General features: G+C 45.6%; 1 protein-coding gene across 1 annotated transcript in view; it reads right to left on the reverse strand.

The window, feature by feature from the left end:
* Positions 1-1,457: 1,457 nt before the first annotated feature.
* Positions 1,458-23,624, reverse strand: part of PNPLA1 (patatin like phospholipase domain containing 1) — a 51,084-nt gene continuing 28,917 nt past the window's right edge. Inside the window, exons 5-10 of the mRNA XM_052647530.1 lie at positions 22,844-22,904; positions 10,803-11,372; positions 7,855-7,933; positions 6,620-6,745; positions 2,200-2,305; positions 1,458-1,508 (exon numbers count right to left, since the gene is read on the reverse strand). Coding sequence (XP_052503490.1) covers positions 1,458-1,508; positions 2,200-2,305; positions 6,620-6,745; positions 7,855-7,933; positions 10,803-11,372; positions 22,844-22,904 — 993 coding nt within the window. The remainder of the gene's footprint in view (positions 1,509-2,199; positions 2,306-6,619; positions 6,746-7,854; positions 7,934-10,802; positions 11,373-22,843; positions 22,905-23,624) is intronic.

Below are 23,624 nucleotides of genomic sequence, written 5' to 3' on the forward strand. Positions count from 1 at the left end.
GAAATTAAAATTTAACAAGGAGTCCTGTATCTTTTTTTTTTCTTTTCTCTAGCCACCCTGGAATTCAGGCAAGAACAATTCTCTAACTACCTTAGAGCATCTGGGCTCAAATACAGGCTTTGAGTTAGAGCAATAGTTAATATTATATTCAGTTCTCCTTTTCACACCAGGGAATAAGCATTCCTGAGTTGTGCAAGATTGAAACCCTCCCTCCCTGGCTCACATGTCCCAGGGCCTCTGGGCACACAGTTACTTGCAAACAGCAAGACCTTCTTAGGGAAAGGCCTGAAGGCAGCAGGGCCACTCCACCTGACTCCTGGGGCTCTTCTCCTGACTGGCGGAGCCACAGAACTGAGCAAGGCAGCGGATGCTAGAACACCTGAGGTTTGGTTCTTCTCAGGCCTCTCAAAGGTACTTAGATTCCTCCAGGTAGATCCGTCTGAAGAGGATGGATGTAGACTCTTGTTCCCTCACATGGTCCTGTTCAGTGTAGGGTCCACCTGCCTGCATGCCATAGCCTCCCACCCACCTGGGCTTAAATTTGCATGCGTCCTTCTCAGGGGCCACAGTGCAGGGCTTTCTTCCACCTAGTCTTCTAGGATTTGCATTCTAGGATTTGTTGAGCAAATGCATCTGAGGCCTGTGGACAGCCTATTTTTCCTTACTGGGTCTGGCTGGAGCCAGAGGTTATCCACACGCAGTGAGTTTATTTTATTTTATTTTATTTTTCTGGACAGGCTGCAAAAATTGAAGTTAAAGACCTCTTTCTTGTGGATCTTTTTCACTGAGGTGTGAACAGCAGACAGAGTCTGCCCTCTGGGCTGGGAAAGGGGAGGGGAGGGCACACACGGCCTCCCATCCCCTCTGTCAGCACTGCAGGACTGGGGGAAGGCCGGGGCCGCCCGCTCCCCCAGCTGCACCAGTAATCCCTGGGGTAGAAGCTGGTTAGCGCCTCCAGGGGATTCCCGTGAGTGGCCGAGATGGAGTCCGCTGGTTCCAGGTCAAGCCTTTTGTGTATTGTGTGAACAAAAAACAAACAGCAGAAGAAGATGTGGTCTCTTGACACTGCAGGAAACAGGAAAGGGTATCCATGGCTCAGCTCTGCCTGACCCCCGACAGTTTTGCCCCGTGGATGACCTCCTGGGAGAGGAGGAGGGTCTCCAAGAAGCAAACTCAGGCTGGCTTGAGAGGAGGACTCAGAGCCCAGCTGCCTGGGAGGAGGCTGTGCTGCCCACTCTTACTGTCTGTTCTGACGTCCATCTGTCTGTCCAGAGCAGAGTAGCAGAAGGACCAGAGGGAAGCTGGGAGGATGTTTAGACCAGAAGGCTCTTGCCTGGGGGAAGCAGGATCCTTTACCCCAACAGGCTTGGTAGTGGGTGGGACCCCAGTCCCTGCAAGGCCTGGGGTGAAAGGAGGGCATCTGAGAACAGTGAGGAGAAGGTTCAGCCTCGCGAGCGTCAGGTTCTCTCCCGTTTCAGCTCAAGTTTCCTCTCTCGGCTCACAGTTTCCTAGAAAAAGGACACAAATTCATCATCGCCAAGTCCCAAATCTAGTACTTCCCTCCCCTTATATCCACCGAGACCGCTGCTCACACCTTCATATGCTTTGGGCATCCTGAGCAAATAGCCACACTGATATGTGGAAATAGGAAATCTCAATTTGTATCAAAAGCCAGTTCAAGGGTTTACTTTGTTATACAAGTGGTCTTCTGCAAAAGCAGAGTTCCATTTGCAAAGCAGGAGTTGGTGAAAGCACGTTTGCCATATTTTTTGACTTACAAAGTCTGGTTGATATTTGGTTTTTCAGGAAGAGGTGGAGTGGTCTCCAGTATGCTGAGTACAGTTGTGTGGACTGCGTACTGCACAAGCATACGCTGCCAGTACAAAAGGGCAGGCGCTTCACAGACATATTTATGCGGCCATTCATGCAGTTTTCAAGCAGTCGGTAATCAATTGTTCAAAAAAAATCAGCACATTACAACAACTTTCCAGCAGGTGGCAGTCACGTTCTCAAGGAAAGGGTGCACTTTTCTTGGTGCACAAGGCATTCTACAGGCTAGTGTTGGCCTTGACCCTGACCAGGAAGAGGCAGGTGGAGGCAGAAAGAAAGATGGGCTGACGGGGCTCAGAGGTCACCACAGCGTCCTGGCACAGGACCGGCAGTGTCTGGCCCCCAGGGACACCCTGGGGCGTTCCACACCTCAGGGCAGCTGTATTCTTGGATGCGGCTGGGATGAGGCTTGTAGGCGACCCAGACTGTCTCGGAGGTGGAGATCAGAGAGAAGTCAAGTGGGCAGGGGGCAGACCTGGATGTGAGAAGCCGAGGAAGCACGTGTGAGAGGAAATGAGACCAGAAGGGGGAACTGGGAATCCTGATTTCCAAGCCCTCTTCCGCTTGCTGTGTGACCCTGAGCCAGTCATTTGCCCTCTCTGGGAAACGGCAGGGAGACACCTGCAGAACTCACCTTGGAGAAATGCTGGGATGTGGGTTTGGGGTACCCGTGGATAATTTTCAAATCTGACTGTGTCATTCTGTTGTTTAAATCCTCTCATGACTCCCCAGCAACACAGACGAAGTTCAGCCTCTTTAGCATGGCACCCAAGCCAGACTGACCTTCCCCTTGCCATGTGTCCGAGTGCCTCTCCAGGCCTCTCCCTGCCCAAATGGAGGAGCTACACTAGACCCTGTGACTTCTGACTCTCACTCCAGCGCTCCTTCTACCCTGGAGGCTGGGTCCTGGCAACAGATGCTCTGGATTCAGATCTTGGCTCTGCCATCTACCAACTGTGTAACTTTGGGCTTGTCACTTAACCTGTCTGTGCCACAGTGCTTGGAATATAATAACCACTATGTAAGTTTTAGCTATTATTAAATTCACCTATTAAAAATTTTTCATTGGATTATCATTGATTTCCAAGGTTGTATAAATTTACCTTTGAATAGGGGGAGGTTCCATAGTAACTCAAAGGAAAGGTTCTCTAATAGCGGAAATTTGGGGAGTCTGACAGACTTGGTCCGTGGGTAAGAACCTGCTTGCTTGTGTACGGGACACAGGTTTGATCCCTGGCCTGGGAAGATCCCACATCCTGCACAGCAGCGAAGTCGGTGCACTGCAAGAACCAAGCCCAAGCTCTAGAGCTCGTGAGCCGCAACAACTGAAGTCTGAGTGCCTTGAGCCCATGCTCCACACGAGAAGCCACCACAGTGAGAAGCCCGGGCATTGCAACTAGAGAGTTCCCCCGCTTGCTGCAAGTAGAGAAAGCCCACACACAGCAACAAAGACCCATTACAGTCAAAAATAAATAAACATTAAAAAAAAAAGAAGGATGTGAGTAACAATCAGCAAGCCGGATCTCCTCCGTTTCCATCTGCAGCCTGTAGGCAGTATTTCAGTTTCTCAATCTGTCTTTCTACTTTGAGGCCAGTCATACACCCTGAGTCAGATGACCACTGAACTTTTACTAGAGGAGAGATAAGGCCAGAAGAGGAAAGCCAGGCTGATACATCTATCTAGCCATGCTCCAGGAGAAGAGCAGATCTGGCATTACTGCTGGTCCTGAATAAAAGGGACAGGGACAGACTTGACCCCAAGCTGTAAGCCTACGCATAGCTATCATAGCCAATTCACAGACCTATGAAAGAGAAAAGTAAAATGTTTGTTCTGTATTCCACTGAGATCTTGGCTGGGGTGGTGCAGGAGAGAGTGCTGTTTGTTATACAGCATTATCAAAGCAGCAATAACTGACTAATACAACCCATGCCAGAGTATAGATCAAACATTTGATTTAAAACATACACAGACACAGACACACCCAGAGTAATACATAGAACATCTATCCTGAGCTTTTATTCTAGACTCTTTCCTCTGCCAGGAGACCAGGAGTTTCCCCAGGACTAGCCAGTGGATGTGGCAGTGTCTCCTGTGACTGTAGTTTCGGAACAGGTCTTTTCTCTTGTTGGATCACTTCTATTTTTCTATGCCTTATATATATATATTTTTCCCCCCTCCCCCTGTCTCCTAACCTTGTCTTTGCAACTCAAAGTAATAAATCTGCAAGGAATTGCTTAAGATCAATTGGTATATTGCCTCCCAGTAGTTTCATTAACTTGTTCTATAAAGGAACACTGCACACAGGATGTGTGACTCACTGACAACAAGGTTTCCCACAGCTTATGAAAATCGTTTTGTTTGTTTTTATCACATCCTGCTTCTTTGTACAACACCTTGATTCCTAGAAGTTTATCAACCAAGGTAGCTCTGGTTGAAGTGCATGGTTCCCACTCTTCTGAGCACGGCAAGAGGTGTGGCTCTGGAGTCAAAGAGCCAAGTCTGGACCTGGCTTCCAGAGAGCACCCCAGCTGCAGGGAAGCTCCCCACACCCAAGGCAGACCTTCTTACATCCTCATGACCACACCTGACCCTGAGCTCCTAGAGATAGACTGAAAGGTCAGGGAAGTGTTTCGGCTGGAGACCAAGGAACAGAGTGACTAATTCCAGGCTGCACTGAGCCCACCCATAAGTTCCAGAAACCAGCAACTTCCCTATGAGTCCTACACCCTCGCTGTGCACTCAGTTGCTCAGCCACGTCCAGCTCTTTTGCAGTCTCATGGACTGTAATCCACCAGGCTCGTCTGTCCATGGAATTTTCCAGGCAAGAATACTGGAGTGGGTTGCCATTTCCTTCTCCAGGGGATCTTTCCAACCCAAGGATTAAACCCACGTAAATCAAACTTTAGGGTAAATCTTCAAAGTTGGGGATCAAGTTGAATTTATTGTGCTTTTTTTCAGCCACACCATGAGGCATGCAGGAGCTTAGTTCCCTGACTAGGGATTGAACCTGTGCCCCCTGCATTGAGAGCACAGAGTTAGGGACCACCAGAGAAGTCCCTTATACTGCCATGGCAAACATTTTTGGCCGTATCAGCCAATATCTTTTTTTTTTTTGCAGAGCTTCCCTGACAAGGGATTGAACCCACGGCCCCTGCTTTGGGACTGAGGAGTCGTAAAGGCTGGACTACCAAGGAAGTCCCTGAGCTCATCTTTGATCTTCCCAGAACCTTGGCATTTGTGCTGTGCTTAGTTGCTCAGTTGTGTCTGGCTCTTTGTGACCCCATGGCATTTAGCAGATGCTCAGTAAAGTTTGACTAATTAAGCCAAAACAACCTAATAGAGTCAAAAGCAATCAGAAGCAGGCCTACACTGGTCAGGACTTTTAGCTGTAGGTTGGCAAGAGTTAGGAATGCTACATGGTGAGTCACATGAGCAGCCACTGGTTGGGTTTTTAAGAACAGTTCTTTTTTACCCCCCTCTGGGATGAGGAATGGGCTTTCTAGGTGGTGCTAGCGGTAAAGAACCTGTCTGCAAAAGTAAGAGATAGAAGAGACATGGGTTTGATTCTTGGCTTGGGAACATCCCCTGGAGAAGGGCATGGCAACCCACTCTGGTATTCTTGCCTAGAGAACTCCATGGACAGAGGAGTCTGGGCAGGCTAGAGTCCATAGGATCACAAAGAGTCAGACATGACTGAAGTGACTTTAGCACGGGACAAGGAATAGCAACTTTATTCCAGAAGATAGCAGATGGACTCGTGGACTAGTGGACAACTTTATTCCGGAAGATAGCAGATGGACTAGCGTCCCAAAGAACCATCTTCTTTAAGCAGAGTTCTATTCAGAAGCTAAGAAGTAGCTAGTTAACTTCTAGGAGTTATAACCATAATATCTATTAATTATTGACTGCTATTACACATCTTGCACTCTGCGAAGCAAGTTACACAGTTGACCTAATTAAACCCTCACAACAGCCTTACAAGTTGGTATTAGCCCTATTTTACAGATCAGGAGATAGAGGCTCCGAAAGACCAAGAGTCCTAGGCAGGCTCCCTGGGTAAGACTGTGGCTGAGCCAGGGATTTTATGTTGGGTGCATCCAACTCCGAAGCCCAGCTCCTCATCCTGATCCTTACTGACCTCCCTTGTGCTAAGTCGCTTCAGTCGTGTCCGACTCTTTGTGACCTCATGGACTGTAGCCTGCCAGGCTGCTCTGTCCATGGGGATTCTCCAGGCAAGAATACTGGAGTGGGTTGCCGCGCCCTCCTCCAGAGGATCCTCCCGACCCGGGGATCCAATCTAAGTCTCTTCTGTCTCCTGCACTGGCAGGCAGGGTTGTTACCACTAGCACCACCTGTCAGACCCTAAGGATCCATAAGTTAGGGGATAAACTCAAGAATATCTGCCTGTTTTCCCCTGCCCTCCCTACCCTACTCTCATCTTCAGAGCTACATCCCTTATTAAAAAACTCAAGAAGAGTCGATTTCAGAATGTCTTCTTGACTCTGTTCCTCGTAAGTGTCCCCAGTAATCTTAGACCCTTTATAAACTTTATGAACTTATAAATAAGCCACTGTGCTTTAAAAATTATATTGCAAATAATTTAGTTCATTTACTCTAGTTCCTCTTTCAGAACATGAACTTCACGACATCTAGCCTCTTCCTGTTTTTCTCACTACACCCCCATGTTCAAGTTCCAGCAATGATTCAAAGTGACCCCCCTCACTACCCCTATAATCTTCCTGAAGACCGTTCCCTTCCTGCGGAATTAGAAACTTTAACCACGCTCACTGCACTTTGCTGCCTGTTTTCTTGGCTCGTGGATGTCTGAAGTAGCCTTTTCTGGTGCCACTTGTCTTTTGCTTGTTCTTCTTGAATACCTTGCTCACCCAGTTGGATTCTTCAGCAGGGCTCTCCCTGGACAAAGAGATGACGTGATAGTTGGTTAATGACAGGGCTCCACTCCAGCTCAGAAGGGAGACAGACACACCAATATTATGATTCTCAACCCTGGCTGAACTTTTGCTTTGTAATCAATGAATGTTTATCTAAGGAACATTATACCCACTAGTCAAATGAAACTCAAACTTTTATACAGTTACACATCAATGCAATAAAGTAAGCTATCATGTGAATAAAATGCATACTTTACGTCCAAGCACAAAATTATGTATGTAAACTTTTTCCAAAAATTTTATAATTAAAACTAGGCTTAATGTGAGAAGCAGGTATGTTTTAATATCCTGGGTATGATATTGAGTGAGAATATAAAAAATAAAAGTGCCTGGGGCCCTTTTCTCTGACTGTGGCCATAGGAAAACTCAGCCACTGCCAGAGCTACCCCAAGGAGGGGAGGGATGAGGTTGGTGAACAGCAACACCCTGATTTACTCGCTGATCTCCTGGTGCCTTCCACCGGCCAACCCCACTGGCATTCGGTCAGCAACGGAGTCTGGGTATTGATTCCCAGAGAGGTAAAGAGAAAGAAAAGCTTCCCCGGCCGTCTCGTAATAGCTGCAAGGGTAACAACAGAGCACACGTTACACAACCCAGACGGTTGATGTGCATCATGAAAGCAGATTTTCTGGAGACAATCTGCAACAGAGCAGTATTAGCCCCTTTCTTATGCTATTAGAAAATAAGTTGGATTGAGGGAGATTTGGGGTAGGGTCCCCTTAGTTATACTGAGCAGGACCCACCCAAGGCTGGGGTGCAGCAGGCCTGCCAGCTCTCTTGACCTGAGACATCCTCGAGAATCAGGTGTGAGGAAGCGTGCACACTCCCCCACCGCACCCAGAGGACATACACCCCCCAGTGAGCACAGCAGGGACTGGGGGTTGATGCTTTTGGCAGGAACAGACTCGTGTCCCCGTGTCCCCCCACTGAAGGAAAGAAAAGGGAGGCAGGGGTCTGTAATCACATCCAGAAGAGGATCCCCAGGCAGCTAAAGTGATGGAAAGTATTATTTAGCTGGGCCCCCTCCCCGACCGAAGGAAAGAAACTGTCCCCAGTCAAGGAGACACTCACACTGCGTGAGGTTTGCTGGCGGTTTCCTTCACATTAGCCAGAGGCACGGTGCTTTTCGAATTTGAAGAGGCAAAGGGAGCTACAGCCAAAAATAAAAATATAGAAGACGTGAGTGAGATGGGGATGGGGAGGAGGAGTACTTAGTCATTTCTGAAATAACAATAAGAAGAAAGAGAATGTTTAGAAACTCTTTTTCTTAAATTCTCATATTTGGGACCAGAATCATATTTGGGGACTTGACTGAGATCCAGGGTGGCAGCGGCATCTGCGGGAAGGCCTGAAGCTAACCCTTGATGTAATATTATCAACAATTCTCTCCTAAAAAGCAGCCAGTTGTGTTAGGGAAAGTTTTCAAGAAAATCCCCCACAGGGGCCTGAAGCTTCCATCATCTGCTTTCTGTGATGCTTTTTTTGTCTCCTTTACCGGAATAGGAAATACAAATCATCTCATGACCAGTATTCTTTTCAAAAATTTTTGGCCATGCTGCGGCCATGTGGGATCTTAGTTCCCTCAATCAGGGATCAAACCCACTCCCCACGCGTCGGAAGCGTGGAGTCAACCACTGGCCCACCAGGGAAATCTCGTTATGGCCACTATTCTTAAGGAAGCTCTTTGCATGTTTCCGACGAGTATGGGGATATAGAATACATGAACATTAAGGTGTAATTATGTGACACGTGTAAATGATAATAATATGGAATAGATTAGCACGTTCGTCTATCTGAGGAACTTGGAGATCTTTCATCTGGAGACCTGCTGGCTGTCCCTCACTTGCCCAGATCTATTTGTGGTTCCTTTGTTTATGGATTTTTCCCAGGACTTTCTGCAACACTCCCACCCCCAACAAGAACATGGCAAAACAACAAATAACATGAACCCCTGGGGGCAGCATTCTGTCCAACTCCCCCTGATGGCCTCAGATGTCACCGCTGAGACCCAGCAGGGCTTCTCGACCGGAGAACTACTGACGCCACCGGCCAGGCTAGTCTTTGGTGTAAGGGTTGAGCACTGTAAGATGTTTAGCAGCATCCCCGGCTTCTCCCGACTACGTTTCCCATTAGGTGGCAACCAAAAATGTCCCCAGGTGATGCCAAATGTCTCCTGGGGTAATATTGCCTCTAGTGGAAAATCACTGGGCTATCTGTATTCCCTGCCTACCCCCGATACAAGTGAGGATTGCCAACTCCAGACCCATGATTGTTCAGGCCCCTGAAGATGGCCGGCTTTAAGCACTGGTGTGATAACATAAAATAAGTGCATTTTTATTTAACTGGGAATAAGAGAGCAAGTGAAACACTTTGCACAACTTTCTGACTCCTAATGTTCTGGTATGTTTGTCTTGTGATTAAAAGAATCAAAGTGAACCTATTCTAAAAAAAAAAAAAAAAAGGAAAGAAAGGAAGACAAGAAAAGAAAAACAAAATAAAAGGCAAAGTGAACCTATTCCCAAAGAGAGAAAGAAAAAAAAGGAAAGAAAAGGAAAACAGAAAAGACAAAGTGAACTTACTCCAGAAAAGGAGGGGGTCACACCTGACCCGGGGCGGAATCACAAAGAAGGAAGCCTTGCCAACCTGTGCTCCTATTTATCATAATAACTATGAAAGCCCAGCCCATGGACCATGAAGACCCTACAGCCTGGCCTCATTCCATCACGTGGACCTCTCTCCCTTGGTCCCCGCCCAGACCACCTACAGTGGCCAAGCAGGTGTCCTCTTCACACCGAAGGTGCCTTGTACCTTCCTTCTCTGCACCCAGACCTCTAGAATGAACAAAATCTGAAATGTTCTTTCTATTTGGTCAGATCCCACAAATCACAGTTGTCAAAATCCTGCCCCTTTCAAATTACCCCTCACCTCTGAGAAGCATTCCTTATTTCCCCCCAGAGAGAGGTGATCTTATTCTAAGTACCCTCAACACTGTTTTTGTTGGTTACACAGTACTTAAGAATTTCTTCTTGTATTTTTGAAGTTAGCATCCATGCCATTCCCTCTGTTGGAAGGGAGATTTCCTGAGAGTGAGGAATTGAGAACAGTTCATCTTTGAAGCCCCCAGAGAGGTGCTTCTCAAACTACTTGTCCTGAAGAACCAATTTCTAAAAATCATCCTTACAATCCATAATGGACTAGTACTTTGGTAAAATGCATTACAAATAAACTAGTAGAAAAATGATGAAACTCTTGGATGTCACGGCTCTATCTTATTGCTATAAACATTTCGAAATGCTTGCTCTCACTTTCTGCACTCATTTCATTGTACACAAGTAACAGATATTCAGAGACTGGCACTGGTCCACAGACTGCTCTGTGAGTACCACTGCCCTGGCACAGTGTCTTTCACAATAAAAATCTACTAGAATTGCAGTTCTCAAATGTGAGAGGGCAAAAGAACTCGGAGGGCTGGTAAAAAATGCAGACAGCTGGATCCCACCCCTAGAACTGTTGATTTAGTAGGTATGTGGCAGGACCTGAGAGGTTTTATTTCTACCAAGTTCTCAGGTGAGGCTATTGCCGCTGGTTGGGGACCACACTTTGAGAATCACTAGACAGGAACTAGGTAAAGAACCTGCTTGCCAGTGCAGGGGATATAAGAGACACAGGTTTGATCCCCAGGGCGGGAAGATCCCCTAGAGGAGGGAGTGGCAACCCATTCCAACATTCTGGCTGGGAGAATGCCATGGACAGAGGATCCTGTCAGGTTATGGTCCACAGGGTCGCAAAGAGTCGGACACGAATGAAGCGATGCGCACACAAACTAAAGGAAAAAACAAAAAGTCAAGTACACTGCCCTCTCGCGGTGGCCTCTCCTCATAGCCAGTAGAGCCACTGACGCTAAGGGCTGACTAACCAGTGCACCCCTCTAAAGCGATGGCTATAGCTACCACATCATTACACACTTGCCAATGGGCTCCGGATGTGAGGCAGCTGAGAGAGGCCAGAAGGGTCCATACCTCGGGGCTGTTCTGGGCCCAGTTCCTCCACAGGTGGCTGTGCAGGTGATGCTGAAGAAGAATGTCGGGGCAACACCGGAGGTGGCCCCGCAGTGGAAAGCCCCAGGGATGGCCTGGGTGACGCAGAGGCCTTGGGGGGCGGGGACTTGGGTGGTGATGCAGTCGGTTGTATCTGCTGTGATGGTGATACAGGGGACAGCCCAGGTGTTGAGCTGGGGAGTAAGGGCACAGCTGGGAGTGACGCAGGTGGCAGGTCAGTTGGAGAACGTGATGGTGATGAGGCTAGTGGTGGTGCAGGTGACGAAACAGGTGCCTCCACCGGCCAGTCACATGTGGATTCGGGCGCCTGCATGGGTGGGGACAGAGGTGCACTGCGGCCACCCCTCCCATCCCCTTTGGGAGCCCACTGTGTGTGAAGTTGTCTGGATTCTTCTGGACTGGCCGGCTCTCTTTGGAGGCTCGGTTGACAGCATTCAGGACACTGGTTGCCAAGGGCGAGTTCTATCTGGCAGTACACTTCTACCCGGGGGAAAATCACTCTCTTGGAAGGAGAATTAAGATAAGCAGCATCTAGGAAAAACAACAGCATGGGGTCACAGGTGGCATTTCTAACCCCTGACATTGGCATGGTGTTTGCAAAAAATGGTTTCCCAAATTATCCTCATAAACAGGATGAGTGCTTGTCACTGTTTTTGTTTTGCTTCTGCCATGTGTCTGGAGGGATCTCAGTTCCCTGACCAAGGACCGAACCCAGCCATGGTGGAGAAAGCCCAGAATTCTAACCCTAGACCACCAGCGAATTCCTGGATTAGTGCTTTTCAATAGCCTTTCTTTACTTACTTGAATTTATATTGAATGATTGGGTATTGATAGAAGGCTGGGGTAGATTTAAACGTTGCTGGTAAGGATCCAGTTGAGAGATGGAGGTTGGAGAGAGAGGGGAATGATGAGAAATTGGAGAATTCTGAGACAGGAATGGGGTCTGAGCCCAGGAGGGTGGGTGAGCTCTAGACATATGCAAAGAAGGGTCAGGGAAAGGTGAGTCTGTATATTTGGTGGCGCAGTCGAGAGAACTCCCCTCTGATGGCTTTGGTTTCCTCTGTGAAGTAGGAAGCCAGGTAGAATAGAAGACTGGAGGTCAGGAGCAGAAGGTTTGAGGTGGTAATTACAGAGGATGAGAGAGTAAGTTGACAAGAAAAATATAATGTGATTGCTTTCAGTGTAGAAATTCACAAGCCATTTTAAAAATTCATATGAAAATGCAAAGGACCTAGAATAACAAACACAACTTTGAAAATGGAACAAAAGCTGGAGAACTAAGGCTACCAGGTTTCAAGATTTATTGTAAAGCTATAGTGATCGAGACAGCATGGTCCTGACATAAAGATGGGTAAATCCATCAGTGGAATCAACAGCAGGTCCAGAAATAGACCCATCACATACACAGACACCTGATTTTAGCCCAAGATGCAAAGTTATTTCAATGGAGAAAGCAAAGTCTTTTCAACAGACAACACTGGAATAACATGATATCCATTCTTTATAAAGAACTTAGATTTATATCTTGTACCTTATAAAAAAATTAACTCAAGATAGATCACAGACGTAGATGAAAACCTAAAAAAATGAAAAGCCTCTGGAAGAATGGTGGGGAGTGAAAGAAATGGGTGAAGGGGTCAAAAGGTACAAACTTCCAGTTATAAAATAAATAAGTCACAGGATGGAATGTACAGCCTGGTGCCTAGAGTTAGTATTAACAATACTCTATCGAATATTTGAAAGTTGCTAAGAGAGTAGATCTTAAAAGTTCCCATCACAAGAAAAAAAAAAGTTTTTTATAACTCTGTGTAGTGACGGAAGTAACTAGACCTTTTGTGAGGGTCGTTTTGCGACATACACAAACTTTTAATCATCATCTGTACACCTTGGTGGCCCAGACAGTAAAGCATCTGCCTGCAATGCGGGGGACCCGGGTTCAGTCCCTGGGCTGGGAAGATCCTTTGGAGAAGGAAATGGCAGCCCACTCCAGTACTCTTGCCTGGAAAATTCCATTGACTGAGGAGCCTGGTAGGCTACAGTCCATGGGGTCGCAAAGAGTCAGACACGACTGAGTGACTTGACTTTCACTTTGAACACCTGACACTAATATAATGCTCTGTGTCAATTATATCTCTAAATATATTTCAATTAAAAAATAAAGAGGAAATATTGCTCTACTAGGAAAAAAAGAACCAAGTCTTTCGGTGCAAGCGGAATGACTCTTTGGAGGACACATATCCTTTCTCACCTAATTATTAAAACACTGAATTTTTAATAAAATTGCAAAAATAGCTCTATTTAATTTGGGGGTCATTTTTTTTGTTTGTTTTGTTTTAAAGATTGAACATTTCCTTTTCCCCAGACTCCTTCCAATCACTAATGTCTCTAAGAAATTAATTGCCTATACCTGTTTTTCTTACTGGTAAATGTTAATCTCCTTGTATACTGTAATTGCCTAAAATAATTGAACTGAGTTCACCATGACTCAGTTATTTAATTTTTAATAATAAAACCTTTGCATTTTAAAACATTAAAAATACTCTAGAAGAAAACAAAGGAGAAAGATTTTTTGTTAATCTTGACTGAAGCAAAGATTTCTTAGATAAAGACAGCAAAAGCGTGATCCACAAAGGATAACAATTAATATGGACCCTACTGAAATAAGAAATTTCTCCTTTTCAGATGACACTCTTAAGTAGTTGGGTAGAGAAATCATGGACTGGGAGAAATTATTTGCAAATAGTATTTCTGAAAAAGGGCGTTTATAGAGAACACATAAAAGCTCTTAATAAGAAAACAACCAATTCCATTTTGTAAATGGGCAAAGAGCCAATTGAAAGAGCTCCCAGTGGTCAAAACTGGAACAATTTGACTAACAAAATAAATAAAGTAGGACTGAATAATAACTCACAGTGAAAAATAAGTACTCGAGAGTCCATAGTGATATGAACAGATGATTGAATAGGTAAGTCAATGGGGAAGAAAGAGACAAATCTCTTATGCAGAATTCCCAATAATTTCAGTGGATACTTCGGCCCTTAAAGAAGTGGAAAACAGTCTGCTCCTTCCATGGGGGCTTTGCATAGTGACTTCCTTCCAAAGAGCACAGTATGGAAAGGAGAAAGAGCAACTTTAGAGTGGAGACGCCAGAAATCCGACCCCAGCCAGGTGACCAGGGGCAATGTCATCAGTGATAGGTCACGTAGGCAGCACGTATCCTCGATACAAGGTCACAGGAATGGCACTTCGCATCAGTTGTCTTCCTCCCTCAAATCCACAACCCCCGTCTAACCATGAGAAAAAACATCAAGCAAACCCCAACTGAGGGACATCCTACAAAACATCTGGCCGGTAGCTCATTAAAAGTGCTTCCCTGGTAGCTCAGCTGGTAAAGGATCTTTGCAATGCAGGAGACCCTGATGCAATTTCTGGGTCAGGAAGATCCGCTGGAGAAGGGATAGGCTACCCACTTCAGTATTCTTGGGCTTCCCTAGTGGCTCAGACAGTAAAGAATCCACCTGCCGTGAGGGAGACCTGGTTTCGAACCCTGGGTTGGGAAGATCCCCTGGAGGAGGGCATGGCAACCCACTCCAGTGTTCTTGGGTGGAGAATCCCCATGGATGGAGGAGCCTGGTGGCCTACAGTCCGTGGGGTTGCAAAGTGTCAGACATGACTGAGCGACTAAGTACAGCACAGTTCAGTCCAGTCGCTCAGTCGAGTCCGACTCTGCGACCCCGTGGACCGCAGCGCGCCAGGCCTCCCTGTCCATCACCAACTCCCCGAGTTCACTCAAACCATGTCCACTGAGTCGGTGATGCCAGCCAACCGTCTCATCTTCTGTCATCCCCTTCTCCTCCTGCCTTCAATTTTTCCCAGCATCAGGGTCTCTTCAAATGAGTCAGTTCTTTGCATCAGGTGGCCAAAATACACTGTCATTAAAATCAACGAGAGTCCGAGCAACTGTGACAGACAAGAGGAGCTTGAGGAGACAGAACTAGGTGAGACATGGGATCCCGGAGGGGATACTGGGTCAGAAAAAGGATGTGAGGTGAAAGCTGAGCAGATCTGAATAAAGAATGGGCTTCAGTCAGTAACAGTTTATCAGCGTTGGCTCATTAATTATAAACAATACACCATCGTATGCACTATGTACTATGCTATAGTATCTAACAAGTGTGAGACATAAAATACTAGGGAAACCTAGATGTGGGGTATATGGAAACTCTCTGTAGTGTTTTCACATTTTTCCTGTAAATCTAAAACAGTTCAAAAAAATAAAGCTTAACAAATAAAGGTCTAGGGGGAAATTGGGCAAAAGAGTTGAACAGACACTTCACCAAAGAATATACTTGAACAACTAATTAGCAAATGAAAAGATGTTCAACATTATTAGTCATTAAGGAAATGCAGATTAAAATCACAATAAGATACCACAACACACCTATTAGAATGGTTAATATTAAAAAGACTGACCAGGGAACTTCCAGTGGCTGGGAATCCAGTGGCTCAGATTCCACACTCCCAATGCCGGGAGGCCCAGGTTCAACCTGTGGTCAGGGAGCTAGAGCCCACATGCCACAGCTGAGTTCAAATGCCACGACTAAGAGATTCCACATGCTGCAACTAAGATCCAGTGCAGCCAAATAAATATTTTTTTCTAAACACAAAAACTAAAAGAGATTGACCATACCAAGTGTTGGTGAGAACGTGGAGAAACTGGAATCCTCATACACCATTGGGAATGTAAAATGATACAATCACTTTGGAAGGTAATTTGGCAACTTCTTAAAAAGTCAAACATACATTCTGGGTATGTGTCTCAGTCTATACATATCTAAAAGAATTGAAAACAGGATCTGGAAGAGATATCTGCACATCCATGTTCCTTGCAGTATTATTCCCAATAGTCAAAAGGTGGAAGCAACCCAAATGTCCATTGATAAATAAATAGATAAAGAAAACTTGGTCTATATTCACGGTCTATATTATCCAGCCTTAAGGAAGGAAATCTTGTCACATGCTACAACATGCCTGAATCTTGAGGACATTATACATGAAATAAACCAGTCACAAAAAGACAAATACTGTTGCAATTCCACTGACATGAGGTATCTAAAGTATTCAAACGCATAGAAATAGAATGGTGGTTGTCAGGGCCTAGGGAAAGGGGGAAATGGGGAAGTGGTTAATCAGGATAGACTATTAGTTTTTCAAGATGCAAAAGTTCAGGAGATTGGTTGCACAACAATGTATGTTTAACACTATTGAATTGTACATTTATACCGGTTAAGATGATAAATTTTATGTGTTTTACTACTATTATATACATTATATTTTATATTAAAATACTATATATTATACATATATTTGCATACATACATTATATATTAAGCATACATCCACCATATGATCTGGTCATTCCACTCCTGTGTATTTACCCAAGAGAAATAAAAGCTTTTGTCCATACAGAAACTCAAGCGTGAAATGTACATGCGTTCATGCTAAGTCGCTTCAGTCATGTCCGACCCTTTGCAACCCTATGGACCATAGCCTGCCAGGCTTCTCTGTCCATGGGATTCTCTAGGCAAGAATACCGGAGTGGGTTGCCATGCCCTCCTCCAGGGGTTCTTCCTGACCCAGGGATCAAACCCATGTCTCTTACATTCTCCCGCATTGGGAGGCAGGTTCTTTACCACTAGTGCTGCCTAGGAAACCCAGGAAATGTGCATAGCAACCTTATTCATAACAGCCCCAATTTGGGTACAACCTCTATGCCCATTAAAGGGTGAATGCATAAATGAACTGTGGTATATTCACACAGTTGATTGGAATGCAAATGGGAATGAACTATTTATACCAAGCAATGACACAGATGAATCTCAGAATAATCATGCTGAGTGAAAAAAAGCAGACAAAAAAGAATTCATACTATAAGACTCTATCTATCAAAAAAAAATCTAAAAATGAAAATTGATGTATAATGACAGAGAGACATCAAGGTTTGCTTGAGGGTGGGGGAATGAAGGAAGGTGGGAGAGAACCCAAAAGGGCATGAGGAAACTGGAGGCTTGATGGATTGTTCCCAATCTTGACTGTGGTGCTGGTTTCACAGGTGTGTGTGTGTGTGTGTGTGTGTCTGTCTGTCTGTCTGTCTGTCTGTGTGAAAACCTATCCAATTGTGAGCAGGAGGAAGGGAGGCAGGAAGATCAGTCTGGCCAGGCATGCTTGGATGTGGGACGGATATTTCAAACGTGGCAACTTCTGAGCTCCAGTCTCACTCAGCACCCATGTCCACGCATCTGTGTAGGGAAGGTGGATTTTCAAGGATGCCAGCAAGCAGTGTCCTTTGTTTTGGCAAAAGGCGACTGGCAGGGGAGACCAAGGGTGGAGAGGGAGGTTCACCTGCTAGCAGAAATAATTAAGTCAATGTGAGCCTTTAGGAGAGGGGACACTGAGGATGCCAGGATGTGAGCTGAGGAGTTGAGGGTGACACCTTGCAGGTGTGGCTTCCTGCCGGAGCTGACCCCCTTTCAGAAAACAGGCAGGAGGCTGGAGCAGACTTCCGATTTCTGCTCCCAGATGGTAGGTGGGGATTAAGAGAGTGTAGCTCTGGGCACCAACCACAGTTTCTCAGGATATGTCAGTATTTCCTGCCTGCATCTGGTGCCAGGAGAAAACTCCAGGCCTATCAAACCCAAGAGGGTTTAGGTGCTGGAGCTGAAGCCTGCACTGAGAAAGCCACGCACACACTGGCAAATTGGAAGAGGAAGCCAAAACAGCTGGCAGCCAGCATGAGACATTTTCTCCCTTATGAGTTGTGTCTGTTCCTACTTGGAGTGATTCCAGCGCCATTGGGGAAAATCTGCCATCCTCCATATACTGTCCCCAATTCAGGAGTGGATGGCTGCAATGCTGCTATTAGAGTTTCATCTTTGGGTTTAAGACTGCCATTCACACCGGTGAGAATGTCCCAACCAGCTAAGGGTGGAAGGGGGAAGGGTGAGAAGTCACTGGGTTCCTCCAGAGGGTGAAATATGGGGTTCCAGTGAAATATGGGGTTCCTGAGGAACAGGGGAGACAGGAGATGCTTAAAACTCCACTTTGTATCTCTCCCTGGGGCTTGCCCCGAGAGGGAGATGAAGGAAAATTCTAAGGGAGAGACAGGTATGGAGGCAGCCTGGTAGCCAGGCTGTAATCTGAGCTGTAGAGGGATTTCCTGCAGCAGGGTGTCTGCTCCAAGATCCCAAGAACCACACAGGGGATCCCCAAACCCCAAGTCCTCAGTATACACCATCACTGAGGAAAGAATGGAGGGACTCCCCAGCTGGTGGTGGGAAGGAGCCCAGGCCCTAGCCAGACCCTCCTGTTCCTGGGGCTCAGGAGCTGAGACCTCATCTCCACCACCACACACCCTTCAGGTGGTCCTCCTTTTGGATACTTGCGGTTCAGCTTCCCAGCTGTCCCCTGTGCAAATGTGGAGGATGGAGGAGTTGTCAGAGGACAGTCAGGATTAGGAGGTGTCTGTCTGCAGAGAGGTGAGAGGAGGGGCCTATCTCTGAGGCCAGAGCAGGCAGTGGACTGGACTGACTGTGGCTAGGAGCAGAGATACGGTCCACCACCAGCCACCTTGTACAGATGAGACACAGGCCCCAGGAGGTGAGTTACTTACTCAAGGTCACACAGTTGGTGTGTCGAGAACCAGGATCTGAAGAAACCCTTCGTACAGATTAGGAACCAAGACTCAGAGAGGTGGAGTGATTTCCTGGAGCTTGCGCAGCCTGGGGGATGGGGGTTCTGGCCCAGGGCCACTCACTTCCAGAGCCCACATTCCCTGCATCCTGCTCCCCATCCTCCTAACTGGGAGAAAGGACCCAGGAGAAAGTAAATTCAGGACAAGGGGAGCTTGGGAAAGCAGGAGGCAATTTTGAAGGAAAAAATTTTTTTAAATGCTTATATCTTAGGGGGAAGAAAAACCACATTCAATCTTTTAATCTCACTCCTAAAACACATATTTTTTTAAACTACATACAGAAAAAGTTCACCATGATTCCACGGGGCCCTAAGAGGTTCCTAGGCACAAAGTCTTGCTGTGTCCCCTATTTCTTTGATTATAGGAAACAGCCTTCATTCAGCCTCCTCAACCTTCCCTGAGTTCAAATGGGCAGGTTCAAGCAGTTGTTAATTAGAGAAGGGAGGGAATGGGAGACCAAGGAGAAACAGCCAAGAGCAGCCTAGGGGCAAGGTCGTGTTTCCCATCAAAGGATACACACAAACATATCTTTGAGATATTCTGCAGATATCTGCAGAACCATGAAACTTCAGCTTCTTTGGCATTAATGGTTGGGGCATAGACTTAAATGGTTTGCCTTGCTGAAGAAGCTGAGGTTCTATGAAGACCTACAAGACCTTCTAGAACTAACACCAAAAAGAGATTTCCTTTTCATCATAGGGGACTGGAATGCAAAGATAGGAAGTCAGGAGATACCTGGAGTAACAGGCAAGTTTGGCCTTGAAGCACAAAATGAAGCAAGGCAAAGGCTAATAGAGTTTTGCTAAGAGAACTCACTGGTCATAGAAACACCCTCTTCCAGCAACACAAGAGAAGACTCTACACATGGACATCACCAGATGGTCAACACTGAAATCAGATGGATTATATTCTTTGCACCCAAAGATGGAGAAGCTCTATACAGTCAGCAAAAACAAGACCAGGAGCTGACTGTGGCTCAGATCATGAACTCCTTACTGCAAAATTCAGACTCAAATTGAAGAAAGTAGGGAAAACCACTCGACCATTCAGGTGTGACCTAAATCAAATCCCTTACAATTATACAGTGGAAGTGAGAAATAGATTAAAGGGATTAGATTGGATAGACAGAGTGCCTGAAGAACAATGGATGGAAGTTCAAAACATTGCCCAGGAGGTGGTGATCAAAACTATCCCTGAGAAAAAGAAATGCAAAAAGGCAAAATGGTTGTCTGAGGAGACCTTACAAATAGCTGAGAAAAGAAGAGAAGTGAAAGGCAAAGGAGAAAAAAAGATATATCCATCTGAATGCAGAGTTCCAGAGAATAGCAAGGAGAAATAAGAAAGCCTTCCTCAGTTATCAGTGCAAAGAAATAGAGGAAAACAATAGAGTGGGAAAGACTAGAGATCTCTTCAAAAAAATTAGAGCTACCAAAGGAAAATTTCACGCAAAGATGGGCACAATAAAGGACAGAAACGGTATGGACCTAACAAAAGCAGAAGATATTAAGAAGAGGTGGCAAAAATACACAGAACTATACAGAAAAGGTCTTAATGACCCAGATAACCACAATGGTGTGATCATTCACCTAGAGCCAGACATTCTGGAGTGCAAAGTCAAGTGGTCTTAGGAAGCATCACTACGAACAAAGTTAGTGGAGGTGATCGAACTCCAACTGAACTATTTCAAATCCGAAAAGATGAGGCTGTGAAAGTGCTGCACTCAATATGCCAGCAAATTTGGAAAATTCAGCAGTGGCCACAAGACTGGAAAAGGTCAGTTTTCGTTCCAATCCCAAAGGCAATGCCAAAGAATGTTCAAACTACCACACAATTACACTCATCTCACACACTAGCAAAGTAACACTCAAAATTCTCCAACCTAGGCTTCAACGGTACATGAATTGAGAAATTCCAGATGTTCAAGCTGGATTTAGAAAAGGCAGAGGAACCAGAGATCAAATTGCCAACATCAGTTGCATCATAGAAAAAGCAAGAGAGTTCCAGAAAAACATCTATTTCTTCTTCATTGACTTACACTAAAGCCTTTGACTGTGTGGATCACACCAAACTGTGGAAAATTCTTAAAAAGATGGGAATACCAGACCTTACCTGCCTCCTGAAAAATCTGTATGCAGGTTAAGAAGCAACAGTTAGAACCAGACATGGAACAACAACTAGTTCCAAATTGGGAAAGGAGTACGTCAAGGCTGTATATTGTCACCCTTCTTATTTAACGTATATGCAGAGTACATCATGTGAATGCTGGGCTGGATGAAGCACAAGCTGGAATCAAGATTTCTGGGGGAAATATCAATAACCTCAGATATACAGATGACACCACACTTATGGCAGAAAGCGAAGGACTAAGGAGCCTCTTGATGAAAGTGAAAGAGGAGAATGAAAAAGTTGGCTTAAAACTCAACATTCAAAAAACTAAAATCATGGCATCCGGTCCCATCACTTCATGGCAAATAGATGGGGAAACAGTGGAAACAGTGACAGACTTTATTTTGGGGGGCTCCAAAATCTCTGCTTCCCTGGTGGCTCAAACGGTAAAGCGTCTGCCTACAATGTGGGAGACCTGGGTTCCATCCCTGGGTCGGGAAGATCTTCTGGAGAAGGAAATGGCAACCCACTCCAGTATTCTTGCCTGGAAAATCCCACGGATGGAGGAGCCTGGTAGGCTACAGTCCATGGGGTCACAAAGAGTCGGACACGACTGAGTGAATTCACTTACTCACTCAAAATCTCTGCAGATGGTGACTGCAGCCATGAAATTAAAAGATACTTGTCCCTTGGAAGAAAAGCGATGACCAACCTAGACAGCATATTAAAAAGCAGAGACATTACTTTGCCAACAAAGGTCCAGCTAGTCAAAGCTGTGGTTTTTCCAGTAATCACATATGGATGTGAGAGTTGGACCATAAAGGAAGTTGAGTCCAAAGAATGGATGCTTTTGAACTGTGGTGTTGGAGAAGACTCTTGAGAGTCCCTTGGACTGCAAGGAGATCCAACCAGTCCATTCTAAAGGAACTCAGTCTTAAATATTCATTGGAAGGACTGATGCTGAAGCTGTAGCTCCTATACTTTGACCACCTGATGCAAAGAACTGACTCCTCGGAAAAGACCCTGATGCTGGGAAAGACTGAAGGCAGGAGAAAGAGATGACAGAGGATGAGATGGTTGGATGGCATCATCGATTCGACGGACATGAGTTTGAGCAAGCTCCGGGACCTGGTGATGGACAAGGAGGCCTGGTGTGCTACAGTCCATGAGGTTGCAAAGAGTCAGACACAGCTGAACAACTGAACTGAAGTGAACATTTGGTAAACATCCTTTGATCCAGGAATCATTTTTTTTTTTCTGGAAATATGCCCCATGGAATTAATTCTAGATATTGAAAAGCATTTTTCTTTCATTTTAACAAAGATGTTTGCATGGAGTTAGTGTGTAATAGATGCCACTGAAATCAGACAATGCACAAAGGATACACAGGGATGGGACCATGCTTTCCAAACCAACATAGGGTGAGGGCTCTCCTCTCTCATTTGTTGATCAATATGTCACACAAAGTCTCACACAAACATAAACTAGTTATATTTAGTTCTATATTAACACTACTGTTTCACTGGAAAGAGAATAAAATACAAGAAGATGTAATGATATGAAAATGGAATTCTCCAAGGAGACACGAGGTATATATTTCCTAGCTTTTACTTTTCTTTACTTCTTTTTTTAATATATTGACTTTTTAAAAGATTTTTTTTTTTTATGTGGACCATTTTTAAAGCCTTTATTGAATCTGTTACAATATCGCTTCTGTTTTTTGTTTATTTTTTGGGTCACGAGGCATGTGGTATCTTAGCTCCCTGACCAGGTATCTAACCCACAACCCCTGCTTTGGAAGGTGAAGTTTTAACAAGTGGACTGCTTGCAAAGTCCCAACCTAAGCATAGTTTTTAAATCCAGAAAATTTATCTGTACAAAAACTGTAGACACAGTCTGATCAGTAAGCCCCCTTTCCACAGAGACCATAATTTCTGGCCACAGCGGCCTGTCCTCGACAGTGAAGACAGCCGGGTTCTTGAACTCATTTCCGGCTCTCCTGCCTGAAGGGCACTTCCAGTTCACAAACTGGGGGAAATGCTCCTTTACTCAGCCCTTCTACTTTCTGTCTTTGCCCCACCTACCGCCCCCCACCTACCGCCCCCCACCCCCGCCCCACTTCCTCCTGACCCCACATGGTACTCACTCAGCCTCCTCAAGTACAAAACAGCATCTTCGTACCCTCGGTAGTAGTAATTGTGGAGGATCTGCAAGGTGGAACACCAGGAAATAAGTAAGGGTGCAGCAACGCAGAGCCTGGTGGCCCCCTGGCCCGAAGCAGTTGCTTCCACTGCTCTTCAGCTTCCCTGGATGGGCTTTTCAAAATGTACTCCTCCCTTGCTATCTGCTGAGAAGTGGGGGGCAGTTCCTGACCATGTGTCCATAGTGATGCTGCATGAAGGTGTTAAACCATTCACAGCTGATCATCAGTGTCCCCTGGGCCGCAGAGCGTGAGAGGTCTCTAGTAGAACCAGAGAAGGTGCATTTGGACAGTAGGAAGAGCAGAACTAGGAGATGGGGCTCAAATCCCAGCACAGCCACTTATCGGCTTGGTGGCTGTCTGAATGTGACCTCTCACAGCCTCAGTTTCTTCACTTGTAAAATGGGAATAGTAACTGTATGCATTACAGAGGATGCTGCCGGATTACCCGAGATATTGCCCATAACACCTTTTCTGTAAAGGGCCAAATAGTAAATATTTGGGGCTTTGCAGGTCACACATAGTTTATGTCATTTCTTTTTTTATTTTTATTTTTAACAATGCCTTAAAAATAGAAAGTCCATTCTTAGCTCACAAGCGATGGGCTGGATTTGGCTCCTGAGCCATAGTTTGCTGACCCCACATTGCATGTCAGAGTGCGAGAGTTCAGCCAACATTCCTATCAGCAGTTCTGACACAGTCAGGGGGAAAGAATCGAGGCTGGGAG

This window comes from Budorcas taxicolor, chromosome 11 (assembly GCF_023091745.1).
Source record: "Budorcas taxicolor isolate Tak-1 chromosome 11, Takin1.1, whole genome shotgun sequence".
Taxonomy (NCBI): domain Eukaryota; kingdom Metazoa; phylum Chordata; class Mammalia; order Artiodactyla; family Bovidae; genus Budorcas; species Budorcas taxicolor.